Source organism: Diabrotica undecimpunctata, chromosome 3, assembly GCF_040954645.1.
Source record: "Diabrotica undecimpunctata isolate CICGRU chromosome 3, icDiaUnde3, whole genome shotgun sequence".
Lineage (NCBI taxonomy): Eukaryota > Metazoa > Arthropoda > Insecta > Coleoptera > Chrysomelidae > Diabrotica > Diabrotica undecimpunctata.
The window spans coordinates 43,099,936-43,126,043 of NC_092805.1; the positions used below are offsets into that span (position 1 = coordinate 43,099,936).

At 31.4% G+C, this 26,108-nt stretch overlaps 2 protein-coding genes across 3 annotated transcripts in view; one reads left to right on the top strand and one right to left on the bottom strand.

Annotated features, from left to right (window-relative positions):
- LOC140436736 (hydrocephalus-inducing protein homolog) overlaps nt 1-26,108 on the bottom strand; it is a 371,509-nt gene that overhangs the window by 309,397 nt on the left and 36,004 nt on the right. For both annotated transcript variants that reach the window (XM_072525797.1, XM_072525796.1), the window contains exons 8-10: nt 20,942-21,149; nt 7,794-7,861; nt 2,953-3,116 (exon numbers count right to left, since the gene is read on the bottom strand). In XM_072525797.1, the coding sequence (XP_072381898.1) occupies nt 2,953-3,116; nt 7,794-7,861; nt 20,942-21,149 (440 nt within the window). The remainder of the gene's footprint in view (nt 1-2,952; nt 3,117-7,793; nt 7,862-20,941; nt 21,150-26,108) is intronic.
- The window catches only part of LOC140436737 (uncharacterized), a 167,799-nt gene that overhangs the window by 1,358 nt on the left and 140,333 nt on the right, over nt 1-26,108 (top strand). The gene's annotated exons all lie outside the window — the stretch shown is intronic.

Below are 26,108 nucleotides of genomic sequence, written 5' to 3' on the forward strand. Positions count from 1 at the left end.
TCCATCGTGAATTAAATATATATATATATATATATATATATATATATATATATATATAGTATATATATATATATATATATATATATATATATATATATATATATATATATATATAAACTAAGGTACACTCGAGGAGTGGTGGGTTTTTCGGTCAAAGTGGAGAAATAAAAGACAAAGAAGGTGGCTACTTCATCTATTTATTGAAGACGTTTCGCTTTTTGCTCAGAAAGCATCATCAGTTCATCTAAAAAGAACAATATGAAACCAAACATCCATAGAGAAGTTACAAAAAAAAATGGGTTACCTTACAAAGACATGTAGCAGTCAATGATGTTAAAAATATGAAAAAGCTTACGAAACTGGACATTTAGAGTTAAAGTTGTATAAAACCATTAATTGAAACTACATGAAACATACATGTATATAAAAAAGTTATATAAAAACTTAAGTAAAAAACATTAAGGTTTATTTTAAAGTGTAAAGAACTAGAAAGATCATGAGAATGCACTTCCAACAATTTATTTAATCAATTAGATTTTAATTTTAACTTAAGGTAACATTATTAAGTTATTTAAGATTAATATAGTAATAAAGATAAAATTAAGTTACCAGTCTTAAGCTTACTGAATCTCGCAGGTAAATGAATTTACAGGTTTAACACCCACGCACACAACGTGAATAGATATGGCCTTGAGGTCAAAATGACAAAAACAGCAAGGCAAACTACCAACTTCTATATAATAGGGCGGTATAATCAAAGAATGTGATAAAATTTTGTTGACAACTTGTCGTTAAAAAGCCAAACAATGAAAGGAAAAGGTGGTTAAGATCACCATTTACCCTACAGTGATTGATTTGTCAACAAAGAACAAAGCATGCGAGGTCAATCCAAAATATCATATATTATAATATTAATGACGTCACTGGTTAGCCAGCCAACAGGTGAAGATTAATTCAACTTCCACAGTCCGAGGTTCAAAACATTTGGGACTGTAATGAAAAAGATTCTATGAATCAATTTCAGTTTAAAATTTTATCAAACAAGTTAATCAAAAAGAACAATTACTTTAATTATGTAAAATTGATATTGACAAATAGTTAATAAAATGTAAGTTGATAAATCTAAGTTAAGGAAAGAATAATTTATTTTATTTTATTTTTATTTAAATTTATTATATGAAAATGTGATAAAAAACCCATTATGGGACAAATTTTAAGTAAACAACATATTAAGCCTAATTCTGCAAAATTAATGCATGATAAATTTGGCTCAAATTACTAATGTCGGTTCTCTTATTAAGGGTATTTGGATGTTTTAATATTGCACACATTTCTAAAAACTGTCTTTTAACGAGATTGCGTTCAGTGCCAAGAATTTTAACTTCATTAAAGTTTACTTCGTGCTTAGTGTTAATAGCATGTTGGGCAAGAGCACAAGTATGCTTAGATAAATTAATATCACTGCGGTGTGTCGTAAGACGCCCTCTCAGTGATCTCCCTGTCTGACCGATGTAACATGAGTCACACTCAGCACAAGGTATATGATATATTACGTTCACTTGTTCCAGAAGGGACAGAGGTGTTTTAGTTTTAGAAAACAAATTCCTGACAGTCTTAGCATTCTTAATTGCAATTTTAACCGGTACGTTGTTATGTTTGTACAGTTTAACGAGTTTCTCAGTAACTTGAGGAAAATAAGGTAACGATGAGTAATTTATATAACTTTTTTATATACATGTATGTTTATCACATGTTCTTTTGCTGTGCTAATTTTGTTAAATTGCAAACTATACCTAGTTTCAATTAATGGTTTTATACAACTTTAACTCTAAATGTCCAGTTTCGTAAGCTTTTTCATATTTTTAACATCATTGACTGCTACATGTCTTTGTAAGGTATTTCTGAGCAGAAAGCGAAACGTCTTCAATAAATAGATGAAGTAGCCACCTTCTTTGTCTTTTATTTCTCCACTTTGACCGAAAAACCCACCACTCTTCGAGTGTACCTTAGTTTATTTTGGATTGACGGTCGTACTCCTTTTCTCGGTATATATATATATATATATATATATATATATATATATATATATATATATATATATATACATATATATATATATATATATATATATACATATATATATATATATATATATATATATATATATATATATATATATATAATAGCATCGAGAAAAGGAGTACGACCGTCAATCCAATATAAATTAAGGATCACTCGAGGAGTGGTGGGTTTTTCGGTCAAAAGGTGGAGAAAAAAAACAAAGAATGTGGCTACTTCATCTATTTATTTAAGACGTTTCGCTTTCTAATCAAAGCATCAGCAGTTCATCTCAAAAAGATATGTAGCAGTCAATGATATTAAATATGTAAAGAAGCTTACTACAATGGACATTATAAGATTATGTTGTATAAACAATTAATTGAAACTAAATAGAGTTTACAAATTAACTCAAACTTAGCACATACATTTAAAAAATATATATAAAAAATATATTTTTTTTAATATTTATTAATATTTAGTATTATTTGTCTTCCTTGATTCCTTATTTGTAAATCAATTTAAGTTGGTTAGGGGGACCTGAATGAAGAGTACACCTACAAGTCTTATAAGGTAAGTAAAAAAACAATAAAAAAACGATTAAAAATGGAAAATAAAAAAGACAGAAAAAAGATTTTAAAGAGACAAAGTTACATTTTTTAGTTTAATTTTACTACTAACTCGAACTCTGATTGTAGATCTGTAAATACAAATTACAAAATAGTCTGGTCAATTGTCTATCCAAAAAGGAAAGAAAAATTTTTTTTAACTATTTATCGTGCTATTTATTATACGTTAAGACATACATCTAAATAATAAAAATTCCAAACATGTTTTTAAAAGTATTTACCATTTATTAAAATAATATATTAAAGAAATTACTTCAAGATATACCTTGACAGTTTTTACGCCATAGGCTTCCACAATTCCTGATCGTGGCTCAATGTCAAACTCACAGGTATTGTCTGTATTGCAGGCTCTATTCGATATACTAATGTTATAATCTATTGGAACTTGTGAATCGTTAAACAATTGTATTTCCATGGTTTGTACATTTCCTAGAAGAAAACAACAATATTATAACAGTAGTTGTCAAGTCAATAATCAGCGCTTAATATGTACACTTTAGGGTTAACTAATCAGCGCGACGGAGGACTGGTGTGAATTAATTCAAGTTTACGACTTTCTCCTATTTAATATAACTTCCAGAAAATTTAATATATTTTATCATGTTAAATTTTTTGGCGGTTATAAATATGTTTAACAAAAAAGACAAAATTCATGGTTACAACAGCAAAATTACAACTCAGTTAAAAGTACAAGTGATGGAGTTTAAATATCTAAGCATCATAGTATCTAGCTACGGAAAGCTCGGAACTGAAGTGGAAAATCAAATGAATAGAGCAAACAGAGCCGAGGTTGCCTGAATGAAACAATATGGAGAAATAAAAATATTGGGAAAGAAACGAAAGGTAGAATTTACAAAACAGTCATCAGACCAATAATGACATAAGCGGCAGAAACATGACCTGATACAGAGAGGACGAAAAGGATGTTAGAAACAGCAGAGATGAAAACACTTCGAAAGGAAGACCACGAAAACGATGGAACGATGGAACTTAATGGAGGCACATTGAAAAACAGACAGTCATGTCTATATAAAAAGAACAAGAAGAAGAATAAGATTTTTTCCTATGAATGTAGGAAGTATTATAATATTACTATTAGGATTTTATATTTATAAACCAGTCGAATTTGTACCACCAACCAAACATCTGTGTATTTTACTAGGAAAGTAATATTTTTGTAATTAAAGTTTAATTTTGTATTATTTCGAATCCAAAGAAGTCCGTGAGAAGTAAATTGCGTGACTTGCCAAACGTACGTAACAATGGTCAGTAAATTTATTTTGCTCTAAAAACATAAAAAAAAATTATTTTTAAAATGTATCAACTTTCTTCTTATAGTGACATAATTTATCAAATTTATCTATATACACTAGATCTCACACTATTTATGGAAAACATACATACTGTTCTAAGAAGCCCTTATTGTTCGGTTGTTGTTTTGGGATTTTTAAAATGCTTTGTGTATAAATATCTTCTCTAATTTCAGCTTCGTCATTCATTGTTGTTTTAATACCATGTGTCTCATATTCGGATCTATTTCCTTGTAGTAACATTGTGTAATGATTTTTCATTTATTTGTTGTAATTATTTGTAAGATATTGTTACCATGTTTACTTTTTCTAATATTTTTTGTTTGTTTCCAAGCTTCCGTTAACCGTAAAAAAACTTGGCCTGGCAGGGATAGTAAAGATAGAGAGAAATTAAAAGAGAAATGAAGAATTACAGGTCTAAATATGTTCACTGCGCAAACTGGTACTCAGATGTTTTAAAAGACACAACGGCAAGCTTTGGGATGTGAGTCTATAAATCTAGCATGGGGGATATTGAGATAAAAAGGTATTGGGAATTGAAACGTAACAACTGAAATGGAATTTGACAGAATTTGGTACTTAGTGAAAAAAAAATACAGGGAGCCACCTTATATTTTTTCGATCGATAAGGAAATCTCGATATTTACATATGAGAAGATTGAATTAAGAAAGATACTAAAAAATGTCAAATATGCTAAATGTTTTTTTAAAACCACAATGCATCGATGGTCAAAAAACGAGGAACAAACACACTTACCTTGTATTTTGTTTTATTTCTCAAAAGAAAGGAGGATTATAAGAGAAATTAAACAATACAAATTTATTGACAACCAGCTGTTTTTATTACTTGCTGAAACATAAATTTAGGTGGACACAATCGGTTTCATCTAACAAACAAACGTCTATTTTAAATTATTACCTGTTTATATCTTTATCTAATGTTAAATATGAATGTCTCTCAATGACCTGGTTAAACTAGTAAAAATATTTTTATTAGGAATAATCTAAAATAAACTATTTAAAAAGAACACACTAAAATTTATCTTGGTCATTATTATATCATGATGAGAATTCGAGTTTCTTATAATCTGCATATAAGTTGTAGGTTGTAAATAAAAAACAAAGGTTATTCAAAACAATAAAGAAAATTAGAAACATGCCCTATAAAAAAAGAAGCACTGCACTGCACTAATTATATATACGGAAAAAATTGAAAATAAAACCAGGTATATTTGCTTCATTTACTTTCTTCTTCTTATAGTGGCGTGCACCTATAGTGCGTTGGTGAATTATCTTAAGGCCAAACGTCTGCCTTTTGCGGCTTACAAAAGCTCGCCAGTATTAGTTATGACTGCACAGTTCTTTATATACCGTAGGCACGATATTTGTTTACGACGCACTCCTCTCTTGCCCTCAATTTTTCCTGGGATAATTAATTGGGGGATTGCTTATTTTTCTCCTCTCTGAAACCAATTTTGCGTACCTTGATTAAGTTGAGTAATTCTCTGTTAATAGTTGCCCTTCTTAAGACTTCCTCGTTTCCCATCCTATCTGTGCATGGTATGGGTAACATTCTTCGCAAGGCGATTGTCTCCATTTCGTATAATAATATGGACTATATATAGCATTTAACCATCATGTAGAGAAGATTGTAGTACTTCATTCGCCATCAGGTTATAATAAAGTTAAAATCTTACGAGAAATTCTACTTTTATCACCATTGGAGATGAAACTAGTCGGCACTACTTTAACAACTTCTAACTTTGATTTTTGTTTAACTGCTACCTATATCATTTTAGATCAGACTACTTTACTGCATACTTATTTAACTGGGATTAGCAGATATTTGTGATGATCCTATTCCCAGCCGTTGTCGGCAAAGTCAAAAAATGTCGCGATCTACGAATATTTTGCCTCCCGAACAAAAAGTGACCTTCCTCTCGGTAGCCCAAAGGAAAAGTGACGCCGATCTCCAGTTCCTCTTACAATGAACCACCTTACGGGGATTGTTTCTTCTTCTTTATGTGCCGTCTTCTACCGAAGGTTGGCGACCATCAAACGATAGGTTTATCTCTTTTGTGCCGCATGTATTATGTTGGCAGCTTCTGGTATTTGAAACCATTCTTTCAAGTTTTTCAACCAGGATTTCTTCTTTCTGCCCAGACCTCTTTTACCTTCAATCTTGCCTTCCACGATAAGCTGTAGCAGACTATACTTATCATTACGGAACACATGGCCCAGGTATGACGCTTTCCTCATTTTAACAGTTGTTAACAATTCCACCTCTTTACCCATTCGTCTTAATACCTTTGTGTTGGTCACTCTGTCTGTCCAAGGTATTTTCAGTATGCGTCGATACAGCCACATTTCTAGAGCCGCTAACTTCTTTATAGTTGCTGCTGTTAACGTCCACCCTTCAACTCCGTAAAGTAGCGTAGAGAGTACGTAGCATTTCGTGGCGAGCCATCGGAGGTTAACGCTTAGGTAGCGGTTGCTTAAGAGCTTTCTCATTTTGATGAATTTGGATCTTGCTATTTCAATTCGGATCTTAATCTCTGCGACTGGGTCCCACTTATCATTTACTGCATATCTCAGATATTTAAATCGGTGTACTCTTTCAATACGTTCGGCTTCAATATTCAGGTCGATATGTTGAATGTTCTTTTTACTGATCACCATAAATTTAGTTTTCTTTCTATTGATCTTCAGTCCAAATTGGTTGCCTGTTGTATTTACTCTATTTAGCATCATCTGTAAATCTTCGATGTTATCGGCCAGTATAACAGTATCATCTGCATATCAAAAATTACTTATTGGTACGCCATTAATCTTGATGCCCTCGTTGTACTCTTCCAGTGCCTCTAGAAATATTTGTTCCGTGTACATGTTGAAAAGCAGTAGCGAAAGAATACAGCCCTGACTAACCCCTCTCGAAATGGTAACGTTTTCACTCACCATATGTCCATTTTTCATGTGGGCTGTTTGATTCCAATATAGATTTTTTTATAATCTGGATGTCCTTAGTGTCAAGTCCTGTAAGATGTAATAGTTCTATGAGTTTGTCATGTTTGATAGTATCGAATAGGGATTGTTTAGTGCTTTATTTTTTTAATGCGTAGTAAAAAGAATAGCACATCACGTGCCAATCCCTATTCACAACTGCGAAACAGAGAAAAACGAATTGAAGAGTGAGATAGTAAAAAAATCTCCTTGAAAGCGGCACTCAACTCTGTTTAGTCTAACATTTTTATGAAAAACTGGGTAAAAAGAAAATGCTACACTATTATAGAGAATCCTGTTATTTATGTATCTGCATATTCTCTTCTGGTATTCGTTTTCTCTAGTCATACTGTTTGCTTCACTTGCTGCCTGAGGGTAACGTAATAATTTCATGTTCTTGGAGTTTATCTTTTAACCACTTCAACAAGACATTCATTGTACAGTCATGTATGAGTACTATGTTGGCTGAGTCCTTTGTATTATATTTTTGGAGATTGTTATAAATGTTAACACAAGCTAATCCCTGGGTAATACTCTCTTCATATGTACTACAGTAAACAGGTCTAATAGTACGGTAATCGATTCATTTACTCTAGCAAGTTAATTAGGTTGTTTCTATGTGCCTTTTTCGTGTTTTCTGACAAGGTTTCTTAGCTAACAATGACTTGAATATTTTTTTTAATCTGTGTGAACTTAACTGAATGGAATAAAATTAAAATTTAGTTAGTAAAATTGGGGAATATTTTAGATTTTTTTTTTCGTCAAATGTTAAATTGCTTTTATAAGATATACGTACCATAAGATAACTCTCCAAAATCAAGCATTGGGATATTTGTTCTTAAAACTGGACATACGACGTTACCTCTAAAACAGTCAAAATTTATATTAAAATTACTAACAGGAAATGACATTCAACGCAGATCTTAGACATTTTTTGACCACAAAGACTAACACAAATTTACATTCAATAGCACCCGTGGACAAAGATCTATAATAGATTATATTATATTCAACAGATATATACATCCGTCAAAAATAATCGACGTTAGATGCCTCAACTTGGCAGATGTAGGTAGCGACCATAGCCTTGTATTATGTAAAATAAGAATTATCATGAAATACATCAGACTCAAGAGAGCGACACCAACACGAACAAAATTCAAAGTCCAAGGACTAAATACGATATCCATGAAATACTGAACATATACACTTATATATGAAAAATATCAGAAAAGATTGCTGAGAATGGAATATTAAACAAGGGTAACATTGAGGACAGCTGAAAAAACTCAAAAATAACATAATTAACGCAACATCAAAAACACTTGTAGAGAGGAAAGAAACAAACAATAACATATCAAAAAAGTAAACCTCATGGTTTAGAGAGATAGTGATGAGAAAATGTGAAGAAAAGAAGAAAGCCTTTTTACAATACAGAACACAACAAACACAACACGTATACCACCACTATAAACGAATCAAACATAAAACGAATACTTTAGTCGGAAAAATAAAAAGGGAACACAGCTTCTCAAAATACATGGAACACGATTTACAGAACACAGAGAGAATAGAGAATGATCAGAGGACAAAAAAAAAGAAATGAACAAACTACTTCAAATAAGAAACATTCAGAAGAAAACATGGGCAGGCTACTTTCGATCCCAATTTGCTAAAGGTGACGATAATGAACCACCAACACCAGAAGTGGCGACAAATAAAGAAATAAACATTGACGAGGGAAGAGGTAAAGAAAGCATTAAGAAATTAAAAATGAAAAATCACCAGGAGAGGACAGAAATCTAAGGTACTCCTTAAGTACAGAGGACTAGATCTGACCAAACAATTATTAACACTAATCGAAAAAGTAATAGAACAAAACAGAATATCACAAGAATTGAGATCAAGCACCCTAATTTCTCTCTTCAGAAGGGGAGATATTCAGACTCGCAGAATTACAGAGGAATTTACTTATCAAATACAACACTAAAATTAACCACCAAAGTGAAAACAAATAAACTAAATGAAATTATATATATATATATATATATATATATATATATATATATATATATATATATATATATATATATATATATATATATATATATTCAGGGATTCTACAGTATTCACTGCCTTCCCTCGCTCAACCGTTTTCATCTCTCTCTGTTGTTCCATTCTCCATCGTTTAGGACTCTCTTACTCATGGCGTCGTCTACTTCGTTTCTTCAGGATTTTCCGGGTCGTCCTCTTTTCCTCCTTTCTATGGGGCTCCATTCGGTTATTCTCTTTATCCATCTGCTGTCACTAGTTCTTCTTACATGTCCATACCACTTCTGTCTTTTTTGTTCTATGTATGTTAGTATGTCTGTTTCTATTGATGTTCTTTCCTTTATTTCGTCATTACTTCTCCTATCCATTCTTGTTACTCTGCAGCATCTTAGCAGGCATTCCATCTCTGTTGCTACTATCTTACTGCTGTTTTTCTTGTTAATGATCCAATTTTCAGCCACATATGTCATAATACTTCGCACTAATGTTTTATAAATCTGTGTTTTTGCTTCATATTTAGATGCCTACCCACCATACTGAGTTAAGTTGTCGGATTGCTGTTCTTGTTTGTCCTAATCTTTGTATAATGTCTTCCTCTGTTGTTGCGTTTTTTTGTCTTGGTCTTGTGCAATCACTACTTGATCGTCTGCAAAGCTTAACGTATATAGGTATTCGTTCCGTACCGGTAATCCCATGCCTTCGCATTTTCTTTTCCATGTAGTCAAGGCTTTCTCTAAGTATATTTTGAATAGGGTTTAAGATGTGGAACAACCCTGCGGGAGCCTTTTGTTGTGGTGAAGTCTCCTATGATTCTTGTTCCCATTTTAATGGACACTTTATTTTCTTTATATAGAGCTTTTGTAGCTTCTATGAGTTCCGTCTGTATTTCTAATTTGTACATTGCCTCCCATAGTTCTGACCTTGGTATAGAGTCATACGCCTTTCTCAGGTCCACAAATGCCAAATGTATATCTCTATTTTTTGCTTTTTTCTTTTCCAAAAGTTGTTCCAGTGTGTATATGTGGTCTACATAGACCACATAAATGAAACTATAATACTAGCAAATGAACAACAAGAGTTTGGATGGAGAAGATTACGCATCGAAGCTATATTCATAATGAGGCAAGTGTAAGAAAAATAATTGAATACAACGAACCAGATAGTTATGTTTCGTGGATCTTAAGAAGGCAGTCGACGAGATCAAGCTAAAGAACGTTATCTATTTATTCTATGCAAAAGCGATAGAAATAGAAACTGGAATAGAAATAGATAATAGAAAAGGTAGAGAACAGAAAAAATTCAATGAAGAACAGTATACAACTCATGGCAGAAAGAATAAAATAAAAAAAAACAACAAAAGAATGTATTTTTTGTCTAATTCTTCAACAAAAACAAAAAAAAACGCTCACTAAAATATATATGTAGGTACGTATATTATATGTATATGTGTGAATTACTATTGTAAACCATTATCAAATAGGTTATAAATATTCATAAATATAATATAATGAAAATAAGAGATATATTATAATAGTAATTTTAGTTCGGCTAATGGATTAAGTCCACAGTCAAAAGAAACCAACAGCACACACACAACAAAAGAATGTACAACAATATTCAGAGACAAATAAGAACCGAAAGACGAAAGACCAAAGAAAATTAGTTAAAATCACAGTGTGTAGAGATATTTGTTGGAACAAAAACACAATAAGTTTAATATGCATAAAAAAGTCTTCAGCAGCTGGTCTTCAGAAATCTAATACAGCTAGCAAACTGCGAGATCAGCAGGGTAACATATGGACATAATATGGAAATTTGCATATGGACATAATACATACAAGAACTCTTTGATGAAAACAGGTCCATCAAACTCTACATCCTACAAATGTAATACCACTTCAGATCACAATCACATCAGATGAAGTGTTAAAATTATTATCACAATTTAAAGATGGCAAAGCTCCTGGACCTGACAATACATAATAATATGCTAAACTTATAAAACTACCGACGGTACTCAACGCCTAACAAAAATATTTAATGGCGTATATTTAAGCGGAGTAGTACCAGGAACATGGCTGAGATATTGCTTTACCAAAGAAAATAAAATCCGTAAAATCCATCTTTTAAAGTTATTTCTGAATATTGAAGCCGAACGTATTGAAAGAGTACACCGATTTAAATATCTGGAATATACAGTAAATGATAAGTGGGACACAGACTTGGAGATTAAGATCCGAATTCAAATAGCAAGATCCAAATTCATCAAAATGAGAAAGCTCTTAAGCAACCGCCACATAAGCGTTAACCTCCGATGGCGCGCCACTAAATGCTACGTATTCTCTACGCTACTTTACGGAGTTGAAGGGTGGACGTTAACAGCAGCAACTATAAAGAAGTCAGCGGCTCTAGAAATGTGGCTGTATCGACGCATACTGAAAATACCTTGGACAGACAGAGTGACCAACACAGAGGTATTAAGACGAATGGGTAAAGAGGTGGAATTGTTAACAACTGTTAAAAGGAGGAAAGCGTCATATCTGGGCCATGTGTTCCGTAATGATAAGTACAGTCTGCTTACAGCTTATCGTGGAATAGAAGATTGAAGGTAGAAGAGGTCTGGGCAGAAAGAAGAAATCCTGGCTGAAAAACTAGAGAGAATGGTTTCAAATATTAGAATCTTCGAACATAATACATGCGGCACAAAACAGAGAAACCTATCGTTTGATGGTCGCCAACCTTCGGTAGAAGACGGCACATAAAGAAGAAGAAAGTTATTTCTAAAAATCATACATCAAACTATATATAGACTGTGTGAAGAAAAATACAGCCGTACACAGTTTGGTTTTCGGAATGCAGTGGGTACGAGAGAGGCTCTCTTTAGCATACAAGTGCTATTTTAATGATGTAAGAAATAATATATGAGTGAATTATATATGTGTGAATTTCGATATTTATGCATGCTTTATTGATTATCATAAATCATTCGATAAAGTAACACATGACAAGGTGATGAAAATACTAACAAAACGGTCGTCGGTAGGTCATCTCACACCCCAGGAAGGGAATATTAAGGGAATAAACACCTGTGATCTAAGAATTATTAGCAAACTTTACTGGAATCAAACATCTCCTATCCGTACAGAGGCAGAAGAATCCAATAATATCAAAATTAAATGTGGGGTCCGACAGGGATGTATACTATCACCTCTGCTGTTTAATATATACTCTAAGGAAATCTTTCAAAAAAAAAATAATAATAAATCAAAAACCAAACAATATAGTTAAAAAAAAAACAGTTACATTATAAGGATAATCAATAATATAATATTGAGTATTATGTATAATAATATGTGTTGTTCATTAAATATAAGATAATATTAGATACGCATTAAGTGAAAATTAATACTTAACTGAAGCATTTTCCTTATAACTTTCACACATTTGTTCTGGCTAATTGGCTTAGTTCCAGTGCCATAAAACAAAACACACACACACACACACACATTTCAAGAGGCAATAGAGGATGTTGAATCCGGAATTCTAATTAACAGAGAATGTATCAATAAAATCAAATACTCTAACGACACGGTGGTATTCGCTGATAGTTATGAAGTTCCCCAGAAGTTAATAAATAGAATTACAGAAGTAAGTCAGAGATATAGACTTTCACTAAATATTAAGAAAACAAAATATATGATCATCTCTAAGAGGCAACAGCAATTTGGATGAATCAGTGTAAACGGTCAACGAATAGAGAGAGTAAAAACATGCACCTAGGTACCTTCGTACGAACTTCAATGAAAATTGGGACCATTCCCTAGAAATCAAATGTAGAATAGAGAAAGCAAGACCTGCATTTCAAAAGATGGCTAAGCTATTCAAATGTCATGATTTATCAATATCCATAAAAATCATTTTACTAAGATGTTATATCTTTAGGTTAGGCTTCTCAACTAGTAATAACAGGTGACGTAATTCCGACAGATGACATTACAGAGCCATGGTGACCAAAACATTTAAATGGGATATTATGGCAAAGCTTATTTTGATAAATGAATTAAATAAATACTAAAATTATAGTTTCACATATTCAACGTCCGCCTATGGTTATTTGTCAAAAAAGTTGACGTTTTTCAACTTTTTTGCAAAAGTGTTTATATATATATATATATATATAGTAAATATTTGGTTTTATTACTGTTTCACGACAAATTTCTACATAGGCAGAATGGTTCGTACTGAAGCAGACAATGTAGCAGCTGTCTTAATAATTGGTGTTCAAGATGCCAAACTATCTGGTCGACCAACAATAAATAGTTTCAAAAAAATTGACATAATTGCGGAAATGGTAGTGAACCCTATTTCTTTTACAGTCTAAGTTGCGTCTATCTGTGAAATCAGTCAAATGACACTACACAACACTGAGTGTTGACTAAATACAAATGTTATTCGTACAAATTAAAAATTGTCTTTTATAAAGAATCGGGATCACTGTAACCGGATCAAGTCTAGTAATTACAAAACTTTAGCAAACACACAGTGGAAAAACAATAATAAAACTCTTCAGAACTGCTGCAGAAAAAGTAAAATGGGCCATGATGACCACCAATGCCCTTAAAGGATGAGATACACGAAGAAAGAAAAAGCAAACATATCATTTTTGCATAGTTGCAAGTAATCCAATGTAATCCGTGATGGCCTTGCTTACATATACTTAATATTGTTTAATCACGTCGTCGTGCAATGGCGAATATAAAAACTGTAAACAATAAATTGCGGATATAATTGAGAGTTAAGTTGTAGAGTTGGGTCGTAGTTCTATCTATCTATCTAATAAGCCTTCTTCGGTCTATCTTTGGACATAGGCCTCCCCAATCCTTTTCCATTCTTCTCTGTCTGTCGCTACAGTCATCCACCTAGAGCCCACGTGCTCATTAATATCATCTGCCCATCTCATTTGGGACCTTCCTCTTCTTTTTCTTCCTATGCCGTCCCCATTAACGGAGGTTGGCGATCACATTTTTAAAAGCTTCTCTGTCTTTTGCAACGTGGAATAATTCGTCTACAGTCATGTTTGTCCAGTCTCGAATATTTCGCAGCCATGACTTCCTCTTTCTACCTATTCCCTTTTTGCCATCGACTCTACCCTGCATGATGACCTGCAGAAGACTATATTTATTATTTCTTAGTATGTGTCCAAGGTATGCAGTCTTGCGTACTTTTATCGTTCTCAACAATTTTTTGTCTCGACCCATCCTTCTCAGCACTTCCTCATTGGTGACCCTGGCAGTCCATGGAATTCTTAACATTCTCCGGTATATCCAAAGTTCAAAGGCTTCAATCTTTTTAACTATTTGCGCTTTTAGTGTCCATTTTTCTACCCCGTACAATAGTTGCGACCAGACGTAACATTCAACAAACCTCAGTCTCAGCGCAGTATTCAGATTTTTGTCACAGAACAATTGTTTGAATTTTAAGAACGCTGCCCTTGCCATTTCTATTCGTACTCGGATCTCTTGGTCTGGATCTAATTCTGTGTTGATGTAAGCTCCCAGATATTTATATTTTGTCACTCTCTCTATTTGCTGTCCACCAAGAGTTAGTTGTTCATTATTTATTGGACTCCTTGATACTATCATAAATTTGGTCTTATCTGTGTTGATGTCAAGTCCCATTTGAATGCATTCACTATTTATTGCATCTAGTAAAGTTTGTAGTTCTTCTATACTCTCAGCAATAATTACCGTGTCATCTGCAAATCTCATGGTGGTTATGATTTCTCCACCAATTCTTATTCCCTCTTTTCTTTCCCATAAGGCTTTTCTGAATATAACCTGTGAGTACACGTTGAAAAGCGTCGGAGACAAGACGCATCCTTGCCTAACCCCTCTCGCAATCGGTATATTATTTGTTTCTATATCGTTCACCTTTACTACTGCTTTCTGGTTCCAGTATATAGCCTTAATAAACTCAATGTCTTTTTTGTCTAAATTGATGTTTTTTAATTCATCTATTAACTTCATATGCTGCACTCGGTCAAAGGCCTTCCTAAAGTCTATGAAGCATACATATGCACTCTTGTTATATTCCCGACATTTCTGCAAGAGTACCGTCAACGCAAATAATGCTTCTCTTGTACCCATGCCTCCTCTGAAGCCAAACTGAGTTTCATCTATCTGCTCCTCACATTTCTTATAAATTCGGTTTTGAACAATTTTCAAGAGAATCTTTAAAGGGTGGCACATTAGGCTTATCAATCTATAGTCATTACATGATTTGGGATTGTTGTTTTTTGGTAGAGGTAAAAATATCGATTTAAGCCATTTTTTCGGGATGTTGCCCTCTACATATATGTGGTTGAGAATTCGGGTGAGTCTCTTTATATTACCGCCATCTAAGGCTTTTAACAGTTCAACTGGAATTTGATCAGGACCCGGTGCTCTTCCTTGTTTTGCATTCTGTAGGGCATTCTTTACTTCTGAGGGTAAAATTTGTAGGTATTGTTTTTCTTCACCTATATCTTGTTCATTTTCTCTCTCGTCATGGAAGAGATGGATTATATATTGTTCCCATACTTCCTTTATTTTGCTCTCTTCAGACCTTCCTCTGCTTCGTTTATATTCCCACGGTCTCCAACTTAGAAGAATTTTGTTCCGTAGGTCTTCTTTTTGTCTTATATTGTGTCTGCCAAATCTCCATTTCAATTTTGCAACTTCTTCTCTAACATCCCTCACTTTTGTTTTCTCTCTTATCCACTCGTGAGTGGATAAGGGTCGTAGTTGAGTGTGTTAAATTAGGGCCGATAACTTCAAGGTCGAGATGTAGTTCTCTCTTCGACTTCAATTAAGTACTTTTTTAAATGTTAACAATTAGTATGTAAAAGTGTTAACCATTTGTGTTATAAATAAAGATGGAAGTACTGAGAGAAGTAACCTTTATTATAAGAGCGATACCTCTGGGAATAATCAAAACGATCAAAAGTATGTACCAAAACAACACAATAAAGTAAAAGTAGAAGAAGGACTAACTAACCCAATTAAAGCTGGCAGTAGGATAAGACAGCGGGATTTCCTTAGCCTTTATTGTTTAATATGAGCATGGATGAAATAATAAAAAAAGTAAAAACAAAAAAATTATACCAAAAGAGAGAAAAACAATTTATATTTTAATGGGAATAAGCCACAATTAAAGGTTAAAATACGTTTATTGACGTTTCAATTTCCACTTCGGAAATCGTTCTCAAAATACAAACATTAGTAAATTAAACAAAGTTTGTTTTTTGTTACTTAGTGAAAAAATTCTTCTAATAATTTAATTTTATCTGACTCATCTATATTGACAATTCAGACATACCTTATACATTTTAAAGTAGAAGACTTTAAAACGATATTGCCAATATTGTTGAGTTGCGTTCCTGGGACGACTTTACTTATAAGATAGTTCATTCGATTACATGAAATCAACTTTAACTTGAGAATATCCGTCAGAAAAGATCATAACATGTAATTCGTCTTTAAAAAGACAAATACATGCCATGATGACAGTAAAATTCTCCTGTTAGTGATTCCATAGTAAATTATGAGGGAAAAACCAGGAAAAAAACCTCATAATACTATCCCGACATGGTAAGTATTTGATCGTGCATTTAGTTTACCTTCAATAAACACCAAATTCCGATTTTATATGTTTGTTATTTAAAAAACATAAATGATGTATTCTCTATATGTTACTGACTTACCAATACTGGTATTTTCCTTTTAATAACTTCCTCTTTCAATATGGGTAACCAGATCCTACTACATTCTGCCGAGGAATTCGCGACACAATTGGTCTCATTTAGCATAATTAGAGCCGCTTCTTTGATTTTTCTCTTTTTACCATCCGTTTCTTTTAGGACTATATTTGAATCATTCCATTGAACCCTATGTTCATTATCCCATGCGTGTTTACAGATTTGAGATCTATCAAATTCTCTATTTTTAATATAGGATTGATGTTCACTTATTCTAACATTTAATGGTCTTGATGTTTCACCTAAATAAAACTGATCGCATTCACAAGGTATTTTATAAATGCAATTTTTTCTCCTTTCTTGTTCATTGTTAGGTTTGATTTTGGACAAGATAGATCTCAACGTGTTTGTTGTTTTGAATGTTGTTGAAATGTTGAATTTATTTCCTATCCTTTTAAGCTTTTCCGATAATCCTTTTATGTATGGTATTATTATTGTTCTCGTATTATTCCTTGCATATGCTGTAGGATCTCGTTCTAAGTTGTTTTGTTCTATTCGATCGATTGTTGAAAATTCCTTATTTATAAACGATAAAGGACAATCATTTTTTAATAAAACAGATGTTAACAAATGTTTTTCCTCCAAGAACGAATTTTCGTTAGAACAAGTAATTTTGGCTCTATCGTATAAGGATTTAATAATTCCCTTTTTAATATTAATATTGTGATTTGATTTGAAATTTAAATATCTGTTGGTGTGTGTTGGTTTTCTATACACCTGAGTTTCGTATCCAGTATCGTTCTTAGAGATTAAAACATCCAGAAAAGGTAATGTGTTATTATATTCCTTTTCCATGGTAAATGTTATTGTCTCTTCTTTATCGTTTATATCATTTAGGAATGTGTCCAACAACTCTGATCCATGAGGCCATATTGAGAATACATCATCTACATACCTCCACCATACTGAGGGTTTTAAATTTTGTTTAGAAACAATATTTGTTTCAAAATCTTCCATAAATATATCGGCTAATAATGGAGATAAACTAGAGCCCATTGCTAGTCCAAAACTTTGTTTATAGAATTCATTATTTAGTTGAAAGTATGTATTATCAGTACATAATTTTATTAACTCCATTATAGCTGATATATTTAGTCTTGTTCTAGTTGCCAATGTATCATCACTTTCTAATTTTGTCTTGACTATATTTAAAGTCTTATCTTATGGCACATTCGTAAATAAACTATTTATGTCAAAACTTACTAAAGTATTATTTGGATTAAATTCAATATTTGATAATTTATTTAAAAAATGTGTATTTTTTATAAATGTGTCATTTTTATTTGCAATTGGTTTTAAAATATTTAATAAAAATTTTGATAGTTCACTACAAGGAGAATTCATGGTACTACAAATGGGTCTAAGTGGTATATTCGTTTTATGAATTTTCGGTACTCCATAAAAATGAGGGGTCTTACTGTAATGAGGTGTAATTAATCTTCTCTGATAACTGGGTAAACAATCTTTAAACTTGAATAAAGTTCTATATATTTTGTTTTCCAAAGGCTTTGTTGGATCCTTTGATTATAATATTAATTATAATCAAATTATAATACAGATACGAAACTCAGGTGTATAGAAAACCAACACACACCAACAGATATTTAAATTTCAAATCAAATCACAATATTAATATTAAAAAGGGAATTATTAAATCCTTATACGATAGTGCCAAAATTACTTGTTCTAACGAAAATTCGTGCTTGGAGGAAAAACATTTATTAACATCTGTTTTATTAAAAAATGATTATCCTTTATCGTTTATAAATAAGGAATTTTCAACAATCGATCGAATAGAACAAAACGACTTAGAACGAGATCCTACAGCATATGCAAGGAATAATACGAGAACAATAACAATACCATACATAAAAGGATTATCGGAAAAGCTTAAAAGGATAGGAAATAAATTCAACATTTCAACAACATTCAAAACAACAAACACGTTGAGATCTATCTTGTCCAAAATCAAACCTAACAATGAACAAGAAAGGACAAAAAATTGCATTTATAAAATATGCGATCAGTTTTATTTAGGTGAAACATCAAGACCATTAAATGTTAGAATAAGACTTATTGAACTCACTTAGTGAACATCAATCCTATATTAAAAATAGAGAATTTGATAGATCTCAAATCTGTAAACACGCATGGGATAATGAACATAGGGTTCAATGGAATGATTCAAATATAGTCCTAAAAGAAACGGATGGTAAAAAGAGAAAAATCAAAGAAGCGGCTCTAATTATGCTAAATGAGACCAATTGTGTCGCGAATTCCTCGGCAGAATGTAGTAGGATCTGGTTACCCATATTGAAAGAGGAAGTTATTAAAAGGAAAATACCAGTATTGGTAAGTCAGTAATATATAGAGAATACATCATTTATGTTTTTTAAATAACAAACATATAAAATCGGAATTTGGTGTTTATTGAAGGTAAACTAAATGCACGATCAAATACTTACCATGTCGGGATAGTATTATGAGGTTTTTTTCCTGGTTTTTCCCTCATAATTTACTATGGAATCACTAACAGGAGAATTTTACTGTCATCATGGCATGTATTTGTCTTTTTAAAGACGAATTACATGTTATGATCTTTTCTGACGGATATTCTCAAGTTAAAGTTGATTTCATGTAATCGAATGGACTATCTTATAAGTAAAGTCGTCCCAGGAACGCAACTCAACAATATTGGCAATATCATTTTAAAGTCTTCTACTTTAAAATGTATAAGGTATGTCTGAATTGTCAATATAGATGAGTCAGATAAAATTAAATTATTAGAAGAATTTTTTCACTAAGTAACAAAAAACAAAATTTGTTTAATTTACTAATGTTTGTATTTTGAGAACGATTTCCGAAGTGGAAATTGAAACGTCAATAAACGTATTTTAACCTTTAATTGTGGCTTATTCCCATTTAAATATAAATTAATTTAAAATGCCACAAGAAAATAGCTTCAGAACAATATAGAGAAAAACAACTTAAAATAAACTGCTATGCAGAAGACGCAATATTACTCTTTTAAAGTGAAGATGATTTACAACGTATGCTGCACCAATTTAATATTACCGCCAAAAAATTTAACATGTTAATTTCCCCAAAAAAGACAAAATGCATGGTCACAACAGCAAATTTACTAAAATGTAAATTGGGATTGGACCGTCAGAAAATAAGACAAGTGATGGAAATTAAATATCTCGGTATCGTACTATCTAGCTATGGAAAACTTGAAACAGAAGTGGAAGATCAAGGGAATAGAGCAAACAGGCAAATAAAAATATCGGTAATGAAATGAAATGTAGAATTTACAAAAGAGTCATCAGACCAATAATGACCTACGAGAAAAAAACAGGATCCGATACAGACAGGACAAAAAGAATGCTAGAAATAGCAGTGATGAAAATCCTTAGAAAAATCGATGGTAAGACACTATGAGACAGTGCTAGAAGTCCAAATATACGACGTAGATGCAATGCGGAAAACATCAAGGACTGAATAAGAAGTAGAAGAGTATAATGGAACCATCATATAAGCCGAATAACAACAAATAGAGTACCTAGCAAAGACGGCGATAAACATTTTCCCAACAGAAAGATGATCATTGGGAAGGCCTCAAACACGCTGAAATACATCTTACAACTTACAACTTACTGAAGAGATCATATCTATACAAAAAGAAGAAAAAGAGGAAGAGGAAGAAGTAGAAACAAAAAATAAAAAGAAGAAAAAGAATAAGAAGATAATGACACAATTTTTAGAAAAGATAGAGACATTGATAAAACATTTACAGGTTTCAGATTATATGCGAACCAATTCACAGAACATTGAAGAACATGGCAAAAAAATATAAAATTATTAAACAAATACTAAATTACAAACAGAATGGAAGAAGTGTAGGGCGCTTCATGAAAACATGGAGCGAAATATGATACTAGAATATTCAATAAGTGCCTAAACCCTAAAATGAAGAAAATTTAATATTAATCAATCAATTTTATTAGGATGCCAATGCACTCATATTTTTTTAGCCTTTATTATAATTTACTTTATTTCATTTTCTAGTATACACTTAAAAAGTATGTTTTACTTACACTAATAAAAAATTAATAATTTCTTTAGATTCTCTTATCTCAAATTCCACCTTTTCGACAAATTGTCCTTGATATGGAGAAGAGAATTTAATAACAAACGATCTACATGAGTCGATTTTGCTTAGATATTGAAATGGAGGTGAGCATGTAATTTTTCCGCCAAATTCTGTCTCTTTGGGTTTAAAAACTACCGTAGCCGGAATACAACCTAAAACCATAGTAATTTATGCAACAAGCTCCAGAAATTGTGTGTCGAAATGAGATACATACACACACATATATATACAGGGTGGAAACCACTTACGGAATTAAACTGTATGTGTTCGTATTTTAGAACATAGTTAAAAATGCTGGAAATCATAAATTTTTTCTGCATAAATTTAAATGTATTAAATTTAAATTCACGTAGCATAGTCAACCATCTTTATTTTTAATGAAACACACTTTATTTTGTGATATTTTTGATATTTTAAAAGCTACTTAACAACCTGATATCAACGAACTATATTAAGTAGGGTCTATTATAAATAACACAAGGTAAAATTTTGAAATTATGTATAATTTTCGTCAAGCCATTACAATACATAAAATTTTGAAATGAATAATTTATCACGCTTTAAATAATGATATTTTTTTAATTAGCTAAATACAGACATCAATTTTCTAAACTTAATATCAATATATTGGGTTTTGTTAATATTTTTTGTTCCTATATCCCCCTAAAAACTATAAAAACTATATCCCCCTATCCATCATAATTAAAATCTCATTTCGGATATGTCTCAGTTAAATATTTCAATATTATATCTGCAAGAATTAGTTTTTAATTAAGAATTTACTATTTAAATATAAAATGTCAATACATCAACAACTAACAGATAAAATCCACAATATTTACCGATTTAGTTTAATTATTGGCATGATCTAGACAGTTTTTAGCTGTTCATGACAAAAAAAAATAACAAAAGCCAATATATTATTGGAATACGTAGTAAGAAAACCATCTGAAGGTAGAGATAACAGACGTATCAATAAATCAGTCCAAGTGGTAGCATATGCATACATAAATATACAGGGTACGGCAGATAAACGGCCAAAAAGAAATATCTCGAGAACTAAAAAATTGTAATGAAGGGGTTTTGAAGAGTGACCTATTTGAAAATATTTTTAACTATTTACTACTTCCAGTTATACCGGAACTTACTTATACCTTGGTTTTTTTTAATAGGACACCCTGTATATTTTTTTAATTTTAGAAATAATCACGTTATTCTGAACATTTTTGTGAATACTTCTCTAAATCTATTGTGAACCGTTTTTACATTATAATGGTTTTTATATGAAAATACACTTTTCTACTATGTATATAAAGTTCAATATCCTCTAATACAATCTGAATAAAAGTTTAAATTCCTTGGAAACTTATTAACCACATACAGCATTATCATTTGCAGTGTAAAGTTGCCTTTTTCTTTATACAAAGTGCTGTCAAAATTAGCATAAAACCAGCATCCTAAATTTTCTAATAATTCCTTTTTTTCAAATGCGACATCCTATATGTGATTCATTGTTTTAGAACGGGTGTGGCAGTCCAGTGGGATGGCCGGTAGAAGTTATACTATACACGCGTTCGCCGTTTCAAATTTATATGGGAGTCAATCTGCACAATCATTACATATGTAGTGCTATAGGTTAGAGAGAGCAGAAAGAGAAACAGAATTAGGTATATAGGTATATGGTGCACCGTTTGCTGTATATAAACAACATTTGACCTGTAATAGGAGTATAGTGGAAGTATTGATTGAAATGAAGGGTTGAATAAATATTTTGATGAAAATGTATATTTTTATTTTCATATATGTATGAAAGGAGTTGAATGCAAAAAAAAATTTTTTACACATACTCTACAGTAAAATTCATTGTTTATTTTGTTATTAATATAAAAATACAATACAATACACTGCAACATAATTCAATATAATATAGCCCAGTCTGGTTATGCAAAAATCATCGATTTCACGGCAAAATTTTTCGCAGATATCAGAAGCTTTTAAGACATAGGTGGGGGTTACTAGATGACGAATAGATGAAAACGTACTCGTATTTTTACCTTGCGTTTTTTTTAAACAATAAATTATGGTCACAATTTTATTTTTTGTCTATAAGCTGTTTCCCTTATATTTTAAATAAACAATATTTACATCATTTTTTTATATTAAGTATATCTTTATTTCCCCGTTTTTTTCAATTGAAATTGATAAATAATTTATGGAAATACTTACAAAAAAGCAGTTTTTTTTGCACTAATTTATAAATTTTATTAATTGTTTTATTAACAAAATAAAATGTTATTAATACATCGAGGAATTACCGACTTTTAAATTTGTGCGATTCTCCCCGATAGGTCAAATAGTTTAAAAGTTATTTAATTTATTTATCCCTGAGGCTAATTATTTAAACTATTGAACTTGCCCTATGAATGATGCTAGACACATTTAGCAAATTAAGTATGATTCTTTAAGACTTAAACTATCTCAGAAGTTAAATGCATATTGCGTTTTCATCGAAATTATTTACAAAATAAACGTTTGAAAAAGGGGTATGTTTTTTACTTATAAACAATTGTAATAACTTTTATAATTTTCAAGCTACAGACTTGTACGTACAACCATTGGTTAGCTGGTAAAAAAAACCCCCAAAAAAAAACCTTCTATGACCAATAGGAACGAAGTTAGGGACTATTTTTTAAAAAATCGTATCTCCATTGTTTATAAACATTAGGAAGTAAAATTTGCACAAATTTTAAATGAAAATCTAAACTTTATATTGAAACTTATAGCTATAAAATTCATTCAATTTTTCGAAACTTACAGCCCTAAGAAAATATAATATAATATATAAATAATAACTTTTTCTATAAGAGAAAAAACTTATAGACAAAAAATTAAATTGTGACCATAAATTATTGTTTAAAAAAAACGCAAAGGTAAAAATATGAGTACCTTTTCATATATTTGTCATCTAGTAACCCCCACCTATGTTTTAAACGCTTCAGATATCTGCGAAACATTTTTCGACCTTATTTTTTAACAATACTGCGCTAATAATACAATACAAATTAAAATGCAATATTCATAAGTATTTAAAAATGACAATATACATAACTTACTTACGCATATGTTTAATTTACCACGATAATTATATTAATAAAAAAATAATAATATTAGTAATAAATATTAAATATATATTTACAAAAGGAACATTTTTATTCTTGAGAGAGAAAATATATTTTCTGTATCTCTCTTACCTATATCTTACATATGTAATGATTTTGCCGAGTCACTCCCGTACAAATTTCCAACGTCGAACGCGCGTATAGAAGTATAATTTCAAAAATGTTTTTCACTATCGATCTGTATTAGTATTCCCTATACCTATCTCTTGTACTTTTTAAATAAATTAACTTTATACATTTTTAAAACTCTATAAATAGCCTCTGAAATATCCTGACAAATATATCAGATTGTTAATGTTTAAAAGTTTACCTTTTATTCGTATACACTAGCTCAACATTTACATCCTAGAGATTGGAGGTGTAAGACGTCTAGAATTTTGTGAATGGGTTTTAATGAAATGCCAAGATCAAGATTTACAAAAAAAATATTTAGTGTGATGAATCGTAGTTTACAAAAAATGGTATGTTTAACCGCCATAAAGTCAATTCTGGAGTGACTAAAATCCTCAGATCAAGTGTTATAGTAAATTTTAAGTTTAACTTTTCGTTTAGTGTTTTTTTTGCTGTGAAAAATAATAAGATAGTCGCTCTCATGATTTATGAGGAAAATTTCAACGGAGAGCGTTACTCCAACATTTTACGCAAGTAATTGTACCAGCACTGCACGCTTTACATAATAATAAGGCTAATAAGGCTTAGTTTCAACAAGAATGAGCACCGGCTCACAATATTCGGGGAGTCGGTACATTGCTTGATGAAATTTTTAGCGATAGACTGATAGCTTATAAAAATCCGTTTCTTTGGTCACCAAGCTCGCATTGTCATCGTTAGATTACTATATTTGGAGAGATGTTAAAAATAAAGTGTTCTCTAAACCTGTCCCTATTGAAAAAGCTATAATTAATAAAATCCTTTAAGTTCTTAACAAAATAAATACAGAATCAATATCAAGAGCTACTAATGAGCATCTGCATTTGACAGCATTAAGGTTAATAAGCTGATAAGAAATTTAAACTTTTATTTAAATTACATTAGAAAATATTGAACTTTATATACATGGTAGAAAAGTGTAATTTTCATATAAAAACCATTATAACTCAAAAACGGTTCACAATAGGTATAGGAAAGTATCCCCTTCAAACAAAAGAAGTTACTGGTATAACCGGAAGTAGTAAATAGATGAAAATATTTTCAATAAATAGGTCACTATTTAAAACCCCTTCATTCAAATTGTAATGATTCAGTTACCTTTAGTTCTCGAGATATTTCTAACTGGCTGTTTATCTGCCGTACCCTGTGCGGACAAAACTACTACACTTTGTCTGCTTATGTGGACCAGAGAATGATTTTGAGTGGTAATGTCACTTCTCGGTGGAGCGTCGTAAGAGACGGATGCTTTCATTGTGTCCGAATTTGGTCATCGGGACTTCAATGTTAGTAGTCATACGAGAACAATTCAGGGTCGGGGTACGTGAACATCGTTTTCGTAGAGTTTTGAAAGCCGGTAAAATTTTCCCTTAATCCATTAGTATTGGTGAGAAGAAGGTGATTTGAGGTCAATATGCCATGTGGCAATCTTTGTAAAGTAAGTTAATCACCGTTTTGTAGTAAGCTGTATCCTTTGACAAGTGATTTGATAACAGCATCTGAGGGCAAAGTAAGCCGACATGATTTTAAGTGAAAAATAAGCAACCGAGTTTGATACTTCAACTTCAGGATAACCTGAAGTCCAGTTATGGTATTTGATTTGATTTCTCCCAGGATTTGTCCAGCATTCATTTTGTGTTCCCCATGGGTCGGATCTGATTGTTTGAAGTTTGTGGGAGAGTGTTTTTGTATTCAAATCTAAGGTAACAAACTTTTTTAAATAATTTCAAAAGTAATAATTAACCATGTAACATTTGTTTTTTAATTAAAATAGTAAATAATTTT